This window comes from Ptiloglossa arizonensis, chromosome 3, assembly GCF_051014685.1.
Source record: "Ptiloglossa arizonensis isolate GNS036 chromosome 3, iyPtiAriz1_principal, whole genome shotgun sequence".
In the NCBI taxonomy this organism is placed as follows: Eukaryota; Metazoa; Arthropoda; class Insecta; order Hymenoptera; family Colletidae; genus Ptiloglossa; species Ptiloglossa arizonensis.
This window is the reverse complement of record NC_135050.1, coordinates 22,445,114-22,464,641: the sequence shown is the minus strand read 5'-3', so window position 1 is coordinate 22,464,641 and position 19,528 is coordinate 22,445,114. Positions and strand designations below refer to the sequence as shown.

Here is a 19,528-nt window from a genome sequence, read left to right as displayed (position 1 = left end):
GACGGTTCGCGTATTAAAGTGGTCCTTGCACGTTCGTGTTGAGTTACCCAAATAGCGTAATCGCATTATTAAGCACAAAGTGCATATTGTGCCGAGGAAGCATGGCAGTAACAAGGTATTGTCAAAGCGTCTCTCGTGACCATGGTATGTAGTACACGCGTATCGCTGTGGACCAATGCGATGATTATGTTGCGTTCAGTGCAACTTCCTTGCATTTAACACTCGATATCTTCGCTGCACGAAACACGAATGCATTTCTTTTTCATCCCTCGAGCTTTATAGTTCTTCGTCGGAATTGTACACCTCAGTGGTACGAATTTTCTAACATAAATACAGGGTGAATCTCGTAAAAAGATGACTTTGAATAATTGATAAATTATTGTGAGGAAAAATTGTTTAAAATAAAAGTTGCACGACTTTCCGAGGAACATATGATATTATAATTAGTTTTATGTAACAGCTGGCTCTCAAAGTAGGAAATTATACCGTGTAATTGAAGATCCGCGTAATTTTGAAACTCTCCTCCCCATAGCTACCTCGAATCATTATTACAAGTTAGAGTCACGCGCTGTTGTAACTGAAAACGTTAACGATGCGTTGTATCGTATATATGTATTGTATTCTTAGATTAAAATGTATAGATCAGAGAAAATATATTGTGTACATGTTTATTTGCACTTTGCAATAGTGCACTGTAATTTTCATTTGATATACTTCATTTTCCATCTCTTTAAAAGTGAGTTATTTAAGATTATATAATGCTAATTTACTTTTTGTCGAGATACGAAGATCACTTTCAGTTTCTTTAAAGAGAACGATCAATAATTCTTTTCGAATTTGTAAAGCATCAAATTCTACAGAAGAAAACGTATTGTATCGAATACAATCTAAAATAAATAGTTACCGAGATGTTCCCAAATAAATTATCTCGTATTAGAAAATATCATCCATCAACGCGACTGTTGACACAACGTACAAGATAACTTTGTTCACGACGACAGGTCATATTGATAGACATTCTTTGTTAGATATTAAATATCGTCGATCGACTAAAGATAGTAAATATAGAAATCGTACGTGAAAAGAGTACATAACAGAGAGGAATACTCACTAATAATATTTATACGATTATAATGCAGTATTTAATGGTAATTAGAAATTTCCAACTACTAGAACAATCTCTTCAAAACTGAATTTTACAACGGAATAGAAGAAGTTCGAACATGTCGGTTTTGCGCAATAAGTTGTTTCAAAGTTTAACGCAGTACAGTCTGACGAGTCTCCACATCCGACACAACAATTGTGTTACAGAAGAATTTTTACAAGTCGATTATATTCTTTACTTCAAAAACGACACACTCAAGTGGTATCATACACACAAAACGTATTAAATTATTGTCACAAATATACTCTACTCGATGGATGCAAACGTGGAAAATATTTTTTTCAAAAGCAGAATGCACATCGATCTATATTCGCTGAGTAATCTTTCAGCAAAAATGTGAAACCAGTAACGGATAAAGTTCGAAGCAAATTTTTTCGTTTTCGTTGGATTGTATACAATGAGTTCATCGTTCCAAAGGTGTCGGATACAACTTTCAAGGATCAACTTTCCATTGTCGAAGACAGTGATGGTCCGACGAAAATGTAAGATTGTCTCGGTGCTGATTATATTGGTTCACTCATTCGTAGGAACATATGAACGCATAGATAAAGCCAGGTATACCGATATCTGGCAGAAGAACACGTTACTCTTACCTATCCTAGCTAGGTCGAATATATAGCAAGGATGGATACTACGACAAGATAACAGTCCAAAGCATAAATCTACCTACATTGCCAATTGGCACAAGATAAATGAAGTGCGTTGTTATGTCATAGAACCCGCAGCTTCGAATTTACGTGGCTGCAAACAACACTATTCAATCACGAAATCTCCACAATACACTATATGAGAAAACCATTGAAAACATAATTAAAGAAAACACCTTCCATTGAGAATGGTTGAAATTATCGACGAATTTTCTAAATCGAAAACGAGAAGAGTCGATTCGTCGAAAGACATTCCTCAACGAGTCATTTATAAGATAATAATGTTACCATCCGGTAAATTTCAATTTTGAAAAATACTTTGGCACACCCCAAAGAGGTTTTTAAATTACAATTATGTAAAATCGATCCTTTAAAAGAATCGGCTTAAGCTTTACGCTCCGCCTCGCCTAGCCACGCCCCGCCGCGCCGCGCACTGCTCCGCTTTACTCCCCACTACTTCGCTCCACTCCGCCCTGCTCTACTCCACCCTGCTGAGCTCCGCTCCGATCTACTCCACACTACATCATTACACTCTGCACTGCTCCGCTCCGACCTTCCTCGTCCCGCCTCGCCACGCCTCGCCCCACCGCGCTCCGCCTCACCCCGACCCGCTCCGCCACGTCCCGACTCGCCCCGCTTCGCCCCGCTTCGCCCCGCTTCGCCCCGCTTCGCCCCGCTTCGCCCCGCTTCGCCCCGCTTCGCCCCGCTTCGCCCCGCTTCGCCCCGCTTCGCCCCGCTTCGCCCCGCTTCGCCCCGCTTCGCCCCGCTTCGCCCCGCTTCGCCCCGCTTCGCCCCGCTTCGCCCCGCTTCGCCCCGCTTCGCCCCGCTTCGCCCCGCTTCGCCCCGCCACGCGCCGCCTCGCCCCGCCTCGCCCCGCCACGCCCCGCCCCGCTCCGCCCCGCTCCGCCCCGCTCCGCCCCGCTCCGCCCCGCTCCGCCCCGCTCCGCCCCGCTCCGCCCCGCTCCGCTCCGCCCCGCTCCGCCCCGCTCCGCCCCGCTCCGCCCCGCTCCGCCCCGCTCCGCCCCGCTCCGCCCCGCTCCGCCCCGCTCCGCCCCGCTCCGCCCCGCTCCGCCCCGCTCCGCCCCGCTCCGCCCCGCTCCACCTAGCCTCGCTTCACCCACCTCCGCCCCGACCAGCTCTGCTCTATTCTAAACTACTTTGAAATAGATAAGCTCTTTATGACTATATTCCGATCCACTCCGCCCTGCTCGACGCCGCCCCGCCCTGCTCTGCTCTACTTTAATCTACTTCGCTCCACTCTGGCCTGCTCCGCCATGCCCAGCTCTTTATGACTCTACTTTGCTCCACTCCGCCCTGCTCTACTCCACTCTACTTCGCTCTTCTCCGCCCTGCTCCACTCTAGTCTGCTTTACTCCACCCTGCTCCGCCAGAGTTCGCCCTGCACCGCTTTGCCCAGCTTTTTATCACTCTATTTCGGTTCACTCCGCCCTGCTCGACGCTGCCCCTCTCTGCTCTGCCCTACTTTAATCTACTTGGCTCCACGCCGGCCTGCTCCGCCTTGCGCAGCTCTTTATGACTCTACTTTGCTCCACTCCGCCCTGCTCTACTCCACTCTATTTCCCTCCACGCCGCCCCGCTCCGCTCTGCTCTTTTCTACTCCACTTTACTTCGCTCCACTTCTCCCTGCTCTGTTCTACGCTACTCTACTCAAGTCCACTACGCTTCACTCCTCCCTGCTCTACTTCGCCCTTTTTTTTTTTTTTTTTTTTTTAACGTGGGGGAAATCTTCGAAAGACCCCCCCGCCGCCTGGGGAGGGGCGGGGGGAGTGTGGGATTCCCCGCGCCCGGAAGGAAACCCATCGGGCGCGGGACCTACCCACTAAAACCCACCACGGTGGCCATCCTCGCACTATGCAGGGGGAGCACCTGGGACCGAAGACATCATAACATCAGGTGCTCCCCCGTGCAGGGCTCTCGCGCCCGTGTCCTCCCGTTCCAGGGAAGGGAGGGGGTACTTCACCCTCCCTTCCCTGTTTTCTCCTCGGCGCTCTGGCGCCCGACGTCGGAGCAGGGCCACACTGCTCCGACGTCCCACTCCCGGGGGCCGCCCGAGGGCGGCCGCGAGTCCCACACTCGCGACCGCCCACGGCCCCCATAGCCGCGCCGGAGGCACGGCCCTGGGACCGTGCCGTCGGCGCGGCCGCACCCCGGCTCGTACGCTCCCGAGGGCGGCTCTGGCCTCTCCGCCCTCGAGAGCGTCGCCGTCCCTTATTCTTCCCACCCCTCAGACGACGGGCGGTGGTACGAGCCTCAAGGGCTACGCACCCCCGCCCGCCGCTCTCAGGGTGGCCTCCCCGGCCCTTCCGGAGGCCCACCCGCCCCCGGCCTCGGACGAGGCCTCGCTCGCGGTCTCCCGCTCTCGCGAATGCGGCTCGCGGCCTCCTTCTGCGAGATTACCTCCTCGCAGAAGGAGGCCACGGCCCGCCACTTCGTCTCGCTGCCGAGCATGGCCCGTACCACGCCCGGCAGCGATAGATCCGCCCCAATCACGGCCGTGAGGACACGGCGCTCCACCCCCCAGGCCGGACACACCTCGAGGGTGTGTTGCGCCGTGTCCTCGTCCGCTGGACAGTGCCAGCAGCGCGCCGCCTCTTCCACACCGATCCGGCACAGGTACTGTCCGAAGCATCCGTGCCCGGACAGCACCTGCACCAACCGGTAGGTGAGTGAGCCGAAGCGCCTACCCAGCCACTCAAACAGGACCGGCCGGATAGCCCGGACAGTCCTCTGGCCGAACAACGGCTCGGCCAGCCGCTGCTGCCAAAGCTGCAGCATGGACTCCCGGGCCTGGCGCCTGAGGGCCTCCACCTCGCATCCCGCCAGGACCACCCCATCCTCGCGGGCGCGCATGCGGCCCTCGTAGAAAGCCGCATGCGCGCCCGCGATCAAGTCCGCCGGGGGTAGCCCTGACAGGACGCTCGCCGCCTCATACGAAACGGTCCGGTACCCCCGGGCGATCCGCAGTGCAAGCCGCCTTTGAACCCGGCGCAGCAATACCTTGCTGCGCCGGGAGGCGGCCAGGTCGCCCGCCCAAACGGGGGCCCCGTATAGGGCCACCGAGTGGACCATTCCCGCGTAGAGGCGGCGAACCCGGTCACTCGGGCCCCGCAGGTTGGGGAGGATACGGCCCAAAGCGCCAACTATCCTCTCCAACCGCGGGGCCAGGGCCCGGAAATGGCCCTCGAAGCGCCAGTGGCTGTCGAGGTGAAGTCCCAGATATTTCATCTGAGACCTCACCTCGACGTCTGTCTCACCCACCCGGATCAGGGGGGGAGGCGGCTCTCCCCGGGGTCTATACATCCCGAGTACCTCGGTTTTGTGGAGAGCCACCTCCAAACCGATCCCCCTGATCCGGGAGACGACGCGCCGGGCACCGTCCTCGGCGGCCCGAACAGCCCCCCTCCAGTCCCCCCCGACGGCCAGCAACAAGGTGTCGTCCGCGTAACACGTCAGACTGACGCCGTCGGGGAGGTCTTCGGCCCGCAGGACGGTGTCGTACCCGAGGTTCCACAGCAGGGGTCCTAACACCGACCCCTGCGGAACCCCGGAGTACACCGCTCTCCTCTCCGTCCCGCACCGGCCCGGATACTCGATCCACCTGTCGCGGAGGTAGTCCTCGACGACTGCCCTAAGGTAGGCGGGGACTCGATGTTCCTCAAGCCCCCGCCTAATCGCCTCCCAGGGTAGGGTGTTAAACGCATTGGCGATGTCCAAGGACACCGCCAATGCCACCCCACCCCGGGAGACCGCCGAGGCCGAGAGGGACCGGACGCGTCGAATCGCGTCGATCGTCGACCGGCCCTCCCGGAACCCGAACTGGCACTCCGCCAGCCCGGGCCCACCCCGCGACAGGTGCCCGACGATGCGGGCCGCCACGATGCTCTACTTCGCCCTGCTTCCATCTGCCTTGGTCTACTCCTCGCTACTTCATTTTGCTCCACTCTGTTCCGCTCTGCTTTGCCCTGCTTCACTCTACACCGCTGTGCCCGCTCCGTTCTACTCCATTCTACGTCATTACACTCAGCTATGCTCCGCTCCGCCCTTCCTCGCCCCGCCCCGCTCCGCCTCGCCCCGCCTCGTCCCGCCTCGCCCCGTCCCGCTCCGCCTCGCCCCGGCCTTTTCCACCCCGCTCCACCCCGCTCCGCCGCGCCCCGCTCCGCCACGCCCCGCTCTGCTCTATTCTAATCTACTTTGAAATAGATAAGTTCTTATCACTAGCTCTTTATCACTCTATTTCGATCCACTCTGCCCTGCTCGACGTCGCCCCGCTCTGCTCTGCTCTGTTCTACTCCACTTTACTCCCTCCACTTCTCCGTACTCCGTTCTACTGTACTCTACTCCAGTCCACTACGCCCCACTCCTCCCTGCTCTACTTCGCCCTGCTCCACTCTGCCTTAGTCTACTCCACGCTCCTTCACTTTGCCTCACTCCGTTCCGCTCTGCTTTGCTCTGCTTCACTCCACACCGCTGTGCCCGCTCCGCTCTACTCCATTCTACGTCATTACACTCTGCTCTGCTCCGCTCCGCCCTTCCTCACCCCTTCCCGCTCCGCTTTGACCCGCTACGCCTCGCCCCGCTCCGCCCCGCTCCGCCCCGCTCCGCCCCGCCCCGCTCCGCCCCGCTCCGCCCCGCTCCGCCCCGCTCCGCCCCGCCCCGCCCTGCCCCGCCCCGCTCCACCGCGCTGCGCCCCGCCTCGCCTCGCTCCACCCCGACCCGCTCTGCTCTATTCTAATCTACTTTGCAATAGATAAGCTCTTATCACTAGCTCTTTATCACTATATTTCGGTCCATTCCGCCCTGCTCAACGCCGCCCCGCCCTCCTCCGCTCCGCCCCGCTCCGCCCCGCCTCGCTCCGCCCTGGACTACTCCACTTTTTCTCGTTTGATAAATTTCGATCATTAAAAAGACTAATACGCTTTCGAGGAGCCTTTTAAATCGAAATCGATTCTTTAAAAGACTCTGCTTAAGGTTGACGAATTATTTGTAATATTGTTTCGTGAGAAATTTCAAAAATTTCTATTTGTAAGAAGACTTTGCTTGTGTTCGACGAACTTTTATTGTTTCTCGTTTGGTAAATGTATATTTTATTTGGAAAAATTTAAGTTTCATTTATTTTTAAATGGGTTAATAATAAACGTCCGAATTGGAAGGCTCAAGAATGAACTTGCGAGGAGGGTAGTAAGAGATAGAACTAGAGACACAAAATGTGCAATATCGCAATGAAGACGAACTAAATGAATGGACTACTTAATTGCAGGTATCACATTTTTTATCAACCACTTAATTACAGTTTTATAAATGGCATTCGATCGCTGTTTGTCTCTCAGATTTATATTGGGATTACATCAAAACGATATACAATGTGTATCATGAATCACAATTAATAGAGAATACTGCATTTCGATGTGCAACCATTGCGCAGAGTTCATCGATCTAATGAAAGATGGTCGAGTAATATGATATTAATCGTTTCGACCTTTCGTATAGAATATAATTTACTTCATCTCTACCAGGACAATTTACCGTAAAGTCAATTTATCGTCAGATTGTTTTATCCTCGAACTGTACGAATTTAAAAGTGCTTCCGAATGAACTTGAAGAATATTTCTAATACAAAGAATCGCAAACGTAAGAAGAACGTATCATTACTCGTCTCCATACCGTACTGTGGTCGAGTAAAACTCCACATGTCGTATTCCTTCTTATGTAACGTGGAAGAAGTATCCTCGTCGCTTGACAAACGAAAATCATACTCGACGAGCGATATTAGATTCCACGTTCTCGAAAAGAAACGAAGCGAGAGACACAGATAAAAAGTAAATTATAAGGAATACGAAAGTTCTTGGATATTCTTTTCACGGTGTCTTCCTACCTACACAAATTTCAGTCTTCAATCTTTACGGTCTGTCGATAAAAGGATATCTAATTGAAGACTATTGGAACGGAATATACTGTATTCGAGATCCTAGATGCTCGTAATAAAGTTTGAAATATCCTTGCTCGTTAAAAATTGTTCAGAAACCTATGATGCGGTTCTCGACAAATGTGATTCTTTCCAACAAATCTGCCGTAAAGAAAAATCCAATAGAAACACGAAGATTCTACATCAGATATAATTTCATACGTAACACAGTACGTATGGAATGAATTTAAGGCCAGAGTTCGAAGTAACGAACATTCGTGTAATTTTCTTTTTCATTTTCTTTTCAGCTGACATCAACTTCAGAGAGCGACTAAAGAAAAAACAAAACGACGAACAACTTGCCTTTCACGTTTCCGTGAAATTGTTTCATTCGATTCGTTTAAGGAGAACGATTCACCGGGTGCGGTGTTAAAGGTGAAACTGTATATTTGTGGTTCGAGCAATCGTGAACTACACAAAAGCTCAAAACACCGAACCTACGTGTGGGTAAAAATACCACGAAACTATTGTGGAAATTGCCTCGTCGTTTCCTGATGTTACAAAGAAATCTCGACGTTACGAAGATTTTATCGTAACTGCAACTACCTCGAGTTTTTCAATGCGAAAATAGTCATCGCTAAATTTTGCGAATTTGAAGAAATATTTATTGCAAATAATACCGTCCTTTTTATTGTAGATTTTTTCCTATTACAAAACTTCTTTTTCTACGATTCGAAATTCGCGTGAATTAATTTCAGCTCCATTGCACTTTACTTGCATTGGAGCAAATTACCTTACCGAAGTATTTACTATCGATTTGATGGTGGGTCTTCCTCGTAAAATTCGAAAGATTTCTCACATCCGAAATTTTACCGAACTCTCGTTTATCTTTCACTTTTAAATTTCGATAATCTTTTCGTCGACATTACCGTGGAAAATCATTTCGAAAAAGCATTTTCCCACGGGTGCACTTTTCCAAGGTATGCCGACAAATTACCCCGATTCGTACCAGACATTTCTCGTTCCTTTGTGGAAGAAAGGACTGCGCACAAGTTTCCAATATATTCGAGCTTCTCGCGTCCATTTCGGAAAATTTAGCTCGCTGACTTCCCGTTCGTGAAAGAAACACGTACAAAGAGTCGCGTTACTTTGCATTTCCTGTTCCCGTGCACGAAAGCTGTCCAAGAAAATCAAATTAAATTGTCACGGTCACTTTGACGTTATGCTCGTGGAACAGTGATCGTGGCCCCGGAATGATGCTCCTTCTACAAAGATATACATTGTTCTCCTTGTACCCGAAGAAACGTAAATCTCGCCACCGTACTCACTATCCCGGAAATACACTCCACGAACAAAATGGAAGAATAAAAAAAAACGAGTGCACGCGAACAGATCTTTCGTCCTCGATGTTTGACTCTCGCAAATTGACGAACAAACGTTCCCCCCGATAATCGAAACGATTTTTCAATAAAATGTTCCGTTTCCATCTCGTCGAATCACGGTGCACAAAATACACGCTTCGTTATTCAATTATTACACATCGATGATAAATATAATCCATACCGAATACGTTGCAGATTACTGGAAATTACGCGCACGGGACTTCATATTTGTTTTAATAATCCACGAGGTACATTATATAGACGCTGATTGAACCGATGATCGTATTATTTATCGATTCCGTATTACGTTCGCATAATAAGGGGGGAACATACGTGGAAATCGTTATTAGTAGCCGAATAGCACTGTGTAAATTGATAAATTGAAGTGAATTTCCAAGTTTCGGATACACGATCGTTAATTTCTCGTTTTCGTTTGTTCGACGTGCAACCGGCGCCCGGTTCACGACGAATCGGTCAATGTTTAAAATTTTAGACGATTAATTTCCGCATCGTCCCATCGTTGGATTGCTCCGTTTCCCCGATCTCTGTTACTCGAAACGTTCGAGAAATATCAATTGAATGTAGCACTCCACGACAAGAAAAAACACCCGATAAGATTCAATTTGAAACAACTTCACCGCCACGCGAGCGTGAAGAACGTGTCACAAAGGAAACATTGGTATCGTAAATCAATTCCACAAGAATGAACATACTCCACCGTGTTATTTGATTGTTGTTAACGTACACGAACCGAACTTGGATAAGGGCGTGCGGCTGCATACGTAATGCATCGTTAACGATGCGTTGGGGTTTAAATGCATCACGTGGTTTGCGTGTAAAAGAGGTGAAAAATTCACACTGTCCCGTTTATCAAATTCGAATTGACGAATTCAAGAGCCGGCGATCGAAACTGAGTCAATTTTTATCCGTACTGTTTTTCGCCAAGATTGTAAACAACCAGAAACTATATCCAATTATAATTCAACGATAGACGATCTTTTTATCGGTTTGTTTTTTTAATTATACCAGCACCGTTACGTAAAATAAATTTTACTATTTTTAATAAAATAATATTCGTTAACGAACGTTAAGGAATTCTTATGAAGAAAATATCGATAAAAAAGAAAGGATACGCCGCAGGACTCGAAAATTAAAATACGTTCCGTGAAGAGACTGAAACTGCGATAGAAATAACCGGAAATTAATTAGAGAAAGAAATAACGTTTTCGTTGGTTATTAACTACGATTGGTTATCAATGTTTTCTTTGAATCGACAAACGTTAATATACGCTAAACGAAAGAAATGTTAATGTACGTTAAAAAGGGTCGAAAGAACGGGTATTGGATTTTCTTATGACAAAGCTTCCGGATACTGAATCTGCAGATACAATGATAATAAGTACAATGCAAAATACAACGAACGTTCGATTAAGATTTAGTAATATATCCGTACTGATATTTTTGATTTTTTATAAATAAATCGTGTATTTATATTCCTCGTAAACCGGTGTTTTACAAGATTCGTATGTAACCGATGTAACAAGGTGCTCCACTTTTGAGCAATATATTTTCACTTTGGCAAATACAGAACTTGTTCCTTCCACCTTCAGTTACACTTGCCTTCAAATCACCAATTACGCTTACTTCCATCCCTTCCACTTCTGAACATAATACAACGAACGAACTTTTCACGAGATCGATTCTCAGTGACGTTGCATTTCTCAAAGTTCTGAGATGTGTTACCGACTCGAGATAAATAATTTTTTAGATTCCTCGAAAAGAAATCGTACGTTAAATTGCCATCCAACGATTCAATGCTTTTCTTTTCTTTTTTTTTTTTTTATTAATCTAACATTTTTAGCTTAGAAAACATCTCGTTGAAATTATTATTAAATTTATACCTAATATCTACGAATCTATCGCGAACAATTCTTATCCACGATATTCTTAAACGATAGAAAAACAATTTCTGTTTTCGTTGCGCAACATTTTTGACACAAATGATTTCATTTATTAATATATTGACAACTTTCCCCGCGAACGAAACCGTCATCTCCGTACTTTTAGATTTCGATTCTTCCTTTCGATAAATTCTCTGACGTTTTGTTTATTGAATCGGTGAACACGAAATAAACGTGTACGGGGACATTTAAGGATGAGAGTCTTGGAAACGATACGGTGATTGGAAAGTAATTGTTGTCTCTGATAAGAGGTTTTCCAATCAAACTGGCGTGTATATAAACATACGGTAACTCGCGTTGCATTGTATACATTCAGATGAACATGCAATTGGCGTTTCAATTAAAACGACACAAACGGAGCGTATCTAAATTGGAATATGTACGCCAATGTTTCGTGAAATTAGAAGGATAGCGACAATAGTAAATCGTGAATGGTTATCGATTTATTCTAGTTTAATATTTAATTCGTTTGTCGGCCTGTATTTGGAGAGCTGCGTGAAAAGAAGTGAACGATAATCCTTTAATAATTCAACATCGGAAAGTTTACGTGTGAAAAGTTTCGTTTGCCAAGAAAAGCAAATACGTGTAAGATAAAACGAAGGAAAAGATTTTCAAACCTTTGAATTCTGAACGATGCGAACATACCGTCCGAAAATATTTAAAGTTCTTCGTGTGTTCGTAAAATAAACACAATTTCGTTCCGTAAGAAAAAAAAAAAACGTTAAAGTATTTCGCGGTCAGTTTCTCGTTAACTGCTAATGAAGTTCATCGAACATTCCGCACGATGAGATTGCACCCTGTATCTGTGAAACGATAAAAGTGTACCTATATCTCTGTACAACTAATTACCACTTAGGAGAGTATTTCAGAATATCGTACACCGTTCCTATTATTTCTGTGCAAACGAAATTAAATTTCTCGAACAATACAACTACCCTCCGAACAGCATTTCTAATAACCGTAAACAACAATAACATTTCCAACGATCGCGAACCAAGTTTCGTGTAACACTTAATACTACGATCAGAGGATACTTTATTATTTATAAATACCACGTTGCTTCATTTATGAGTTATTCGCGTTCCAATAATTTCTTTCTTTTAAATGTGCACGTTTCTTTTAAATACATTTCTTAAATATATCGTATACTAGCTAAAGCGTAACAATTAAATTGGAATAGTTTCGAATCACTTAAAAATTATTTAACGTCGTTGGTGCACTCTCTCTCTCTCTCTACCGCTATGAAGTGCAATTGAATCGAGATTTTTTCAACGATGCACACATTCCATCTAATGTTTTACAATTTTAGAGTAATATCTCAGACACGTACACCCGCGTTATTATTATGGGCACGAATAAATTTACACTTAAGCCGTGTGTAATGGATTTAGGTTCGCACGGTAAGTTTAAGCCGATACATTACCGTAACAAATGCGCTAGATCGAAATTTACGAAGCCACGCGTTCTACCATTCGTAAGAGTAATTTCGTTAACTATGTTTCCACAATGAGGACAATGAGGCGACACAGCGGAAAGAAATAACCGCGACGTAAAAGTAGGGACGGTTGTTAAACGAAACGCTCGACATTTTTGTGTTCATCGTAAAGGTAACCTACTTTTCGAATCGCGTTTGCACAATTAAGATCTCGCGTTGAAACAAGTGCGCAACCAGCGACTCTCTCCACTGGTTAAATTCTAGTATTTATTTTAGTAAACCATTGTTTTACAATCCGACCGAATAAACGTTCAATCGTACCGCCGAGAAGAACGAGGCTAGACTATCTTCTTTCTCGTCTAAGAAAACCAGTTATCCGTGAAACGGGTAAACAAATTCAATGGAACTAATTATTCCCGAGTCGCGAAATTGCTAAAGTTTCTTGACAGGGAATCGTATTTTAAGTAGCAAACGACGCGAGGTTCGATGAATAAATCATTCTCTCGATGTTTTCTATCTTCTCGAGATCGGTCAATTGTCTCTACGATCGAATTCGTTTCGACACCTTCTCGAGGATCTATTCATCGATCGTTTCGTTTGGGAAGACCAACCGAGATCCAATAACATTGCGCAGAGAAATTTTAATTTTATCACACCGATACAGGTACTTTATCGTATCGTTGCATCGTTGAAAAATCCGCTCGATTAAATCTCACTTGGGCAATTGACGAAGAATAATACAGATAAAAGATTAATGTTTTCTTTTCGGCTTGTTGCAGGTGGATATCTTCGCTATGAACACTTTATTGTACAACGACGGTGAAATGTACAATGCTTCGATGTACGATTTCTATGCAACGCACACGTACAACATGTTCGACGACAACACTACCTCCTCATTGAATACCTTGGATATTTATCAATATGGTAAGACACGTTTACCAACACGGTTGCGTAAGAGTAGTTCAAAGACGGTTTACTGTGTGTCCCGATATTGTGGAATTTAATTTAGAAAAAAACGAAAAAATGATCAACATTTTCAAAATACTCGAGTTCTAATCGATTCGACGATCAGTGTGAGTAAGGTTTCACAAGCCGAAGCTGTTGGTCGAGCAATTTAAAAAATGGGCATGCTATCCGTTCGCAACAGAGTCGATGAAAGTTATCGTTAATAAAATAATACTCAGAGGATCTGTTTTATCTCGATACTGTGGAGAAATATCTCACGAAGAGTCAAAGGTATAAAAAAATTAATTCTCAAATTATAATCTACATTGTAAATCGTTTCTCTACTCTACTTCGTTTCGAACGATATTCATTGAAGTATTTTTTTAATATCATTGTAGTTACGCATTTATTGGTAATGTATGCAAATTTGAGAAGAACGTTCCACATTATGAATCATTTCTCTACTCTCCTACGTTCCGAACAACATTCATTGAAATATTTTTTTTTTATACCATCGTCAGTTGCTCGTGAGTAGACATTTTATATACGCATTCACTGTGTGTTCAAATTTGAGAAGCACGAGCAAAGTGTGTGCAAAATATATTTCGTCGAGCGGTATAATAACATTAATTAAGGCCCCGTTTCTCACAAGGGACGTATATTCTGCACAGGTTAAACATGTTCTTTCACACCTGTACAAACCATAAATCCATAAAGTACGCAGTCTACTCGTGAGAGATTTCACCGTGTCAAGATAAAACAGATACTCTGCATACGCAAGCGTTAAATAATCCAGCTTACTATCATTTTATTCGTATCAAGAATTTTTTCGCGAGTTAGAGTACGACTATATTTAAGCTCTCGAGAAACAATCGATCCATTTGTAGAATCTCGAGAGATCGTCGAAGTAAATATTCGTTTGAACCGAGACTGTCGATTTCTGAAACAAAACGGATAACATTGTCCAATGGTGGTCAACGGCGATTACAAACAATGGGATAGAAATAAAATTACCCGAACATGTCCAATTTGGATAGAAAAATAAGTCTAGGTAAAGTAGAACGATGTTGGCAAACTAGACATAATGCGTGCAAAATAGAACGTGAGAATACGATGTATCGAATTTACGTTTCCATTGATAAACATTCCAGCTTTTTTCATGGAAAAAAGGCCACCTGAGCAAACATTGTAAAAATATTCACTGCAATAACCAAGCACAGGCGCATAATAATTCGCAGTCGTCTCGAACTGGCTCACAGATAATTTTACCTACGAACTAAACAAAACGAATGTTGCATTCGAAATGTCTGCTCTCGCCAACATCGAAAGACCGGTTAACCGGTTCTTTAATCGGTAAAGGGTCTATCAACGATGTATTCGAACTTCACCAATGATAAGAATAATTAAACAAAAAAATTGTAATTAAAATGCAGAGCACGAGATGAAACTTATACCGAGGCACGAATATCTTCGTGACAGACTGTACGTGTATTGTACATTAATTACAACGAAGCACTAGATCTATCCTATTATCGAATTATTTTTACTCACATTTTTCATAGAATATAGTTAATGACTTCTTCCAAACGGTAATAAACGAGTGAATTATCGATACAAAGTTTACCATCAATTGTGCGATTAACACTTGTTTTAAATTTAATCGTTTCGATCACTGGAGAGCGGAGGAATACATTTTACACCGTAAAGATTCGAATCTTGTTTTCGCTAGATTCACGGTTTTTAAACAAAAAGTATACAATTTTTTTTATCAAGCCGGATTTTTACATCGATAAAAGTTTCGAGATCATTTTCGGTATACTTTATCTCGTTCACTCTAGTCTACTCTATCGCATTCTTGAAACGAGATCGTCTACTGTACTCACTCGTTAAAGGTCTCGGACCGAACCCAAGTTTGTAACTTTTATCGAGGAGTTAGTGTATACGCGTGTACATCCAAACAATTTTGATACAATTTTGACTGCATGAATTTTTAATAAGTACTGTGCTACTCTATATAGGATGTTAACAAATACGTGTTGTTAAATACGTTTATCAAATTTATCAAATGGAAGCAATAAGTTTTTACGCCTAACAACCAAATATTTATACGTTGGTCAAACAATCAACTAAGTGAACTAGAAGCACCGTGGAGCGAGAGTTACCCGAGTAAACATTAATCACTTATATTCCGGTAACAAAGCTTCAAATCGCTTAATGATAAAAACGAGGATTTCCCTTTTTTTTTTGAAGAACAAAAAGTTTCCGAATTTTTTAAACGCCCGTATCAAAAGAAATATTAAATTGAATAATCATGCGGAGAAATGAAAAAAACATACGTTTCACTTGCTCTCAAACATCTTTTGATTAAATATCACATTTTCGCTATTACGTTCCTAATTTTCGCTAACTGAAATTCAAAGCTTCGAATGGAAAAGGAATTTACGTTTTTGCAATCGTTGTGCATAAATGTTTAATTTAATAACGATGATTTACCGATTTTTCAGAGAAAATGTACCAAGTGACGACTTTCTATCTCGTGATTCTCTACATACTATACGGGACCATATCTATACTGGCGGTAATGGGAAACTCTCTTGTTATGTGGATAATCGCGACATCTAAACATATGCAGAACGTAACAAATATTTTCATAGCGAATCTAGCGGTAGCTGACATCGTCATAGGTTTGTTCTCAATTCCGTTTCAGGTAAGATATTTCATTTGCGCGTGTACTCGTATTAAGGAAACGATAAATCACGTTAACTGTAAAGCAACGAAAGCTACTAACGTTCAAGAATGCATTCACGTTATGCACGCGCACAGTAATATGAATACCACGTGTCCAATGTAATTGTAGACGTATATAAATTCCTCCAGCATCATTTTTCATTTCCGAAAGATGTTCCCGGAAAAGGTGGTCTTCCCGCCTAATTAAATTTTCAATTAATTGTGTCATCGATCTACTCACTTTTGGTCGAGAATAAACTCTTCGCGCCTTGTTATTATTGTCATATATTTTACCGAAAAGAAAGAATTCGAAGAAATTGTTTTGAAAACTGTTCTCAATATTTCTTTTCACTTTTTAAATATTTATATATATTTTTTTTATCTTTTAAATAAATATATATATATATATATATAACTATATTTAAAAAATAAAATTCTTTAATCGAGAACAGTTTCCTCTAACTTCCATACACTTCGGTAAGATATGTACATGAATAAATAACAAGGTGTAAAGAACTTGTTTTCAACAAACAAAAAGAGTTTAATAAACACGCTACGGAATGTCATTAATTGTCAAGCTAAGAAATATTTTAATATTCAGATATGTAATATAGGTTCGTTATTTTTCCTAGAGCTCTTCTTCCGTCAATGTTAAAATCTATTATCGTTATTATTTATGGCGATGTTTAGATAGTACGATGTACAGTACGTGTTCGAGTCATTGGGTTACCGTTTTCGAGATTGTTTAAACGACAAAGACCCTCGAAATTGGTAGTTTTCACCAATCTTCACGAAAGAATTTTTATCACCACGAATGTATAAACATCGATTATTTATTCTCTTCTTCTAATCGTAAAGGATCGCACTTTTCGACTGACTGTTTCTATCATTCGTAAAATCAATTTTACGATACTGTTACAAATATACGTTATCTCGATACGAAGGTTAGAAAAATTTGATTAATCCGGTGCATTGCAATAACGATACCCGTGAGAATGCAGAGTGACATTTTTTGCAACTGTGCATAGTAAGAGTCCTTGCGATGGAATCGGTGGAATTATTCAAATACTCGTTCCACGTGTCAGCTCGCAAAGACCTATACTACGGCAATTGAATTACGATTGCGACGAAATTATTGTAACGAACCGCGAGCAATATTAATAATATTGCGTAAAATCGTGCGACGAATAATAGAAATACACGACGAGTTCTTTCAAAAATCGAATCGCGACGAAAAGACCGATCGGAAGCACTAAACATCGCTTTAGCTTTGTGACGATTTCGAGCATGAAACTTTCTGCTCGAAATACAATACTATAAAAGGCCAGCAAAAAAAATTATTTTCTATACGAACTCGCGAGACACACACGCGCGTTTATTGTTGAAAACAATCGGATTCTACTTCTCAATATTCTATTGAAAATAATTCTATTTCCCGTACGACCTTTCAGAGAGAGAGAGAGAGAGTATTTTCGCGAAAAATTGAATGTTAAAAATCGGCACAAGGCTAAAATGGCTTTTAAGTGTTTTTAATCGTTCTTTCGGCTCCAAGCTGACGTTTCAAAGAAATTATACGGTCTTTTGGTTCTTTCTTGGTAACGAAATTAAACTTGTCGAGAGTGATCTTATCCATGTTAGCTTATCCGTACTAATACGTACCAAAATCTTCCTCTATGGTATTACGAATCGAATTGTTCTCAACGATAAATGCACGTGATTATCGCGGGACTGAATCAAAGAACGTACCATTGACGTTCTCTAAAAGCATCGCCAGAGAAAAGATCTCTCCTTTCTCGTTCGTAATGGACGAGACGCTCCACCTTTTCACGGTATCCATCGAACGATGACACTTTCGTTTTATACTCGCTTGAAGTATTATTGATCAGGTATGGTATCTTGAAGTACCAAAGTGATATAAACTACCACCTTTGGAGCATCGAAAACCAATCAAGCTTTCCGAAAACACACGGGAAGAGAACAACCGTCCCTTATCGGATTGACCTAATCGCGATTTCAGAGCTTTCGCGAATTAGAAGCGCGCGATCGAAACGGCAAAGAACGCAGAATACGAAAATAATATTTTCCGAATTGTTCAAGACTCGATCCGTGAGCTTTACAAAATCAACGGTCGCGAAGATAAAAATCTCTTCGAGGGAATAACTCGAAGAAAGACTCGAAAACGTTTTTCCAAACAAATCAGTGACAAGCGTCGCCTCGAGGTATATTTTTTCAACAACGTTGAAAACTGTACTTTGATCGCTCGAGCCCCCGTGTTAAAAACGATTGATTCGACGCGAAAGAACTCGCACACCGGTCGGTGTATTTGAAAAATTTCCAACGATCGAAATAAAAACAAAGAGGCATCCAAAACGATTTCTAGAAATAAGTTTCTATCCTTTCAACCCGGTGCCCAATTTCGTTTTATAATTCAGATTGTAATTCCGATCGAATCAATGACTAAACGAAAGCTATCTTTCATTCGTTGTTAGCAGACAACGAATGTTCGTGTATTTATTGTTCGTATAAAAAATTTAAGAAACGCGCGCAAAATTTATTCACGCGTTACACACTTCGTTAAATAGTACAATAATAATATCAATATATCGGAAAATCCGCAGCCTGGTCTGGAATGTTGGTCTCCATTGTCTCGTGGATGACAAGATTCACTCCAGTCGAAACAAAGTCAATTGGCCGTTCAAGGTCACTGAGAGGCAAACCTCCCACCGTACCGTTCAATTCGAATAATTCTCAGAACCGTATACGCTGAACGCTTATCATTTATTCTCGTAATCGTCGCGTACCTCTAAGATAATTGTTTCGTTAACGGTCACGCGTTACGCTTAAGTGTCGATTAATTTTCAAATTTACCACGAGAATAGAATAGAAAGGTAACGCACTAATCGTTTCACTTCAAGTTTCAAGCAGCCCTGCTACAGAGATGGGATCTGCCCGAGTTTATGTGCCCCTTCTGTCCCTTCGTACAAGTTCTCTCCGTTAATGTATCGGTTTTCACACTGACGGCAATTGCAATTGATCGACATCGAGCAATTTTAAAACCCCTCAGGTACGTTGATTAAATCCTCTCGGTGATTAGTAATCACCGATTCGATGCGATTCGATCGTAACATTTCGTCTAAACGTTGCTCACGTTCGACGTTCGATCTTAATTAACGTTAACCGCGATATCGATTAACCGCGCGTGGTGAAAGTCACGAAAGTGAAAAGTATCGCGTCGTGTCGTTTTCATTGCGAACGAACAGTAGATTGACATCGTAACGTGATCGAGACCGATTCCTTGCTCGGTAAATTTTTGAGCCGTGGAGCTCCGTCGTTATTCATT

At 43.4% G+C, this 19,528-nt stretch overlaps 1 protein-coding gene across 3 annotated transcripts in view; it reads left to right on the top strand.

The window, feature by feature from the left end:
• Window positions 1-19,528, top strand: part of LOC143144700 (RYamide receptor) — a 33,443-nt gene that overhangs the window by 9,850 nt on the left and 4,065 nt on the right. For all 3 annotated transcript variants that reach the window (XM_076307355.1, XM_076307354.1, XM_076307353.1), the window contains 3 exons: window positions 13,293-13,440; window positions 15,966-16,168; window positions 19,104-19,252. In XM_076307355.1, the coding sequence (XP_076163470.1) occupies window positions 13,293-13,440; window positions 15,966-16,168; window positions 19,104-19,252 (500 nt within the window). The remainder of the gene's footprint in view (window positions 1-13,292; window positions 13,441-15,965; window positions 16,169-19,103; window positions 19,253-19,528) is intronic.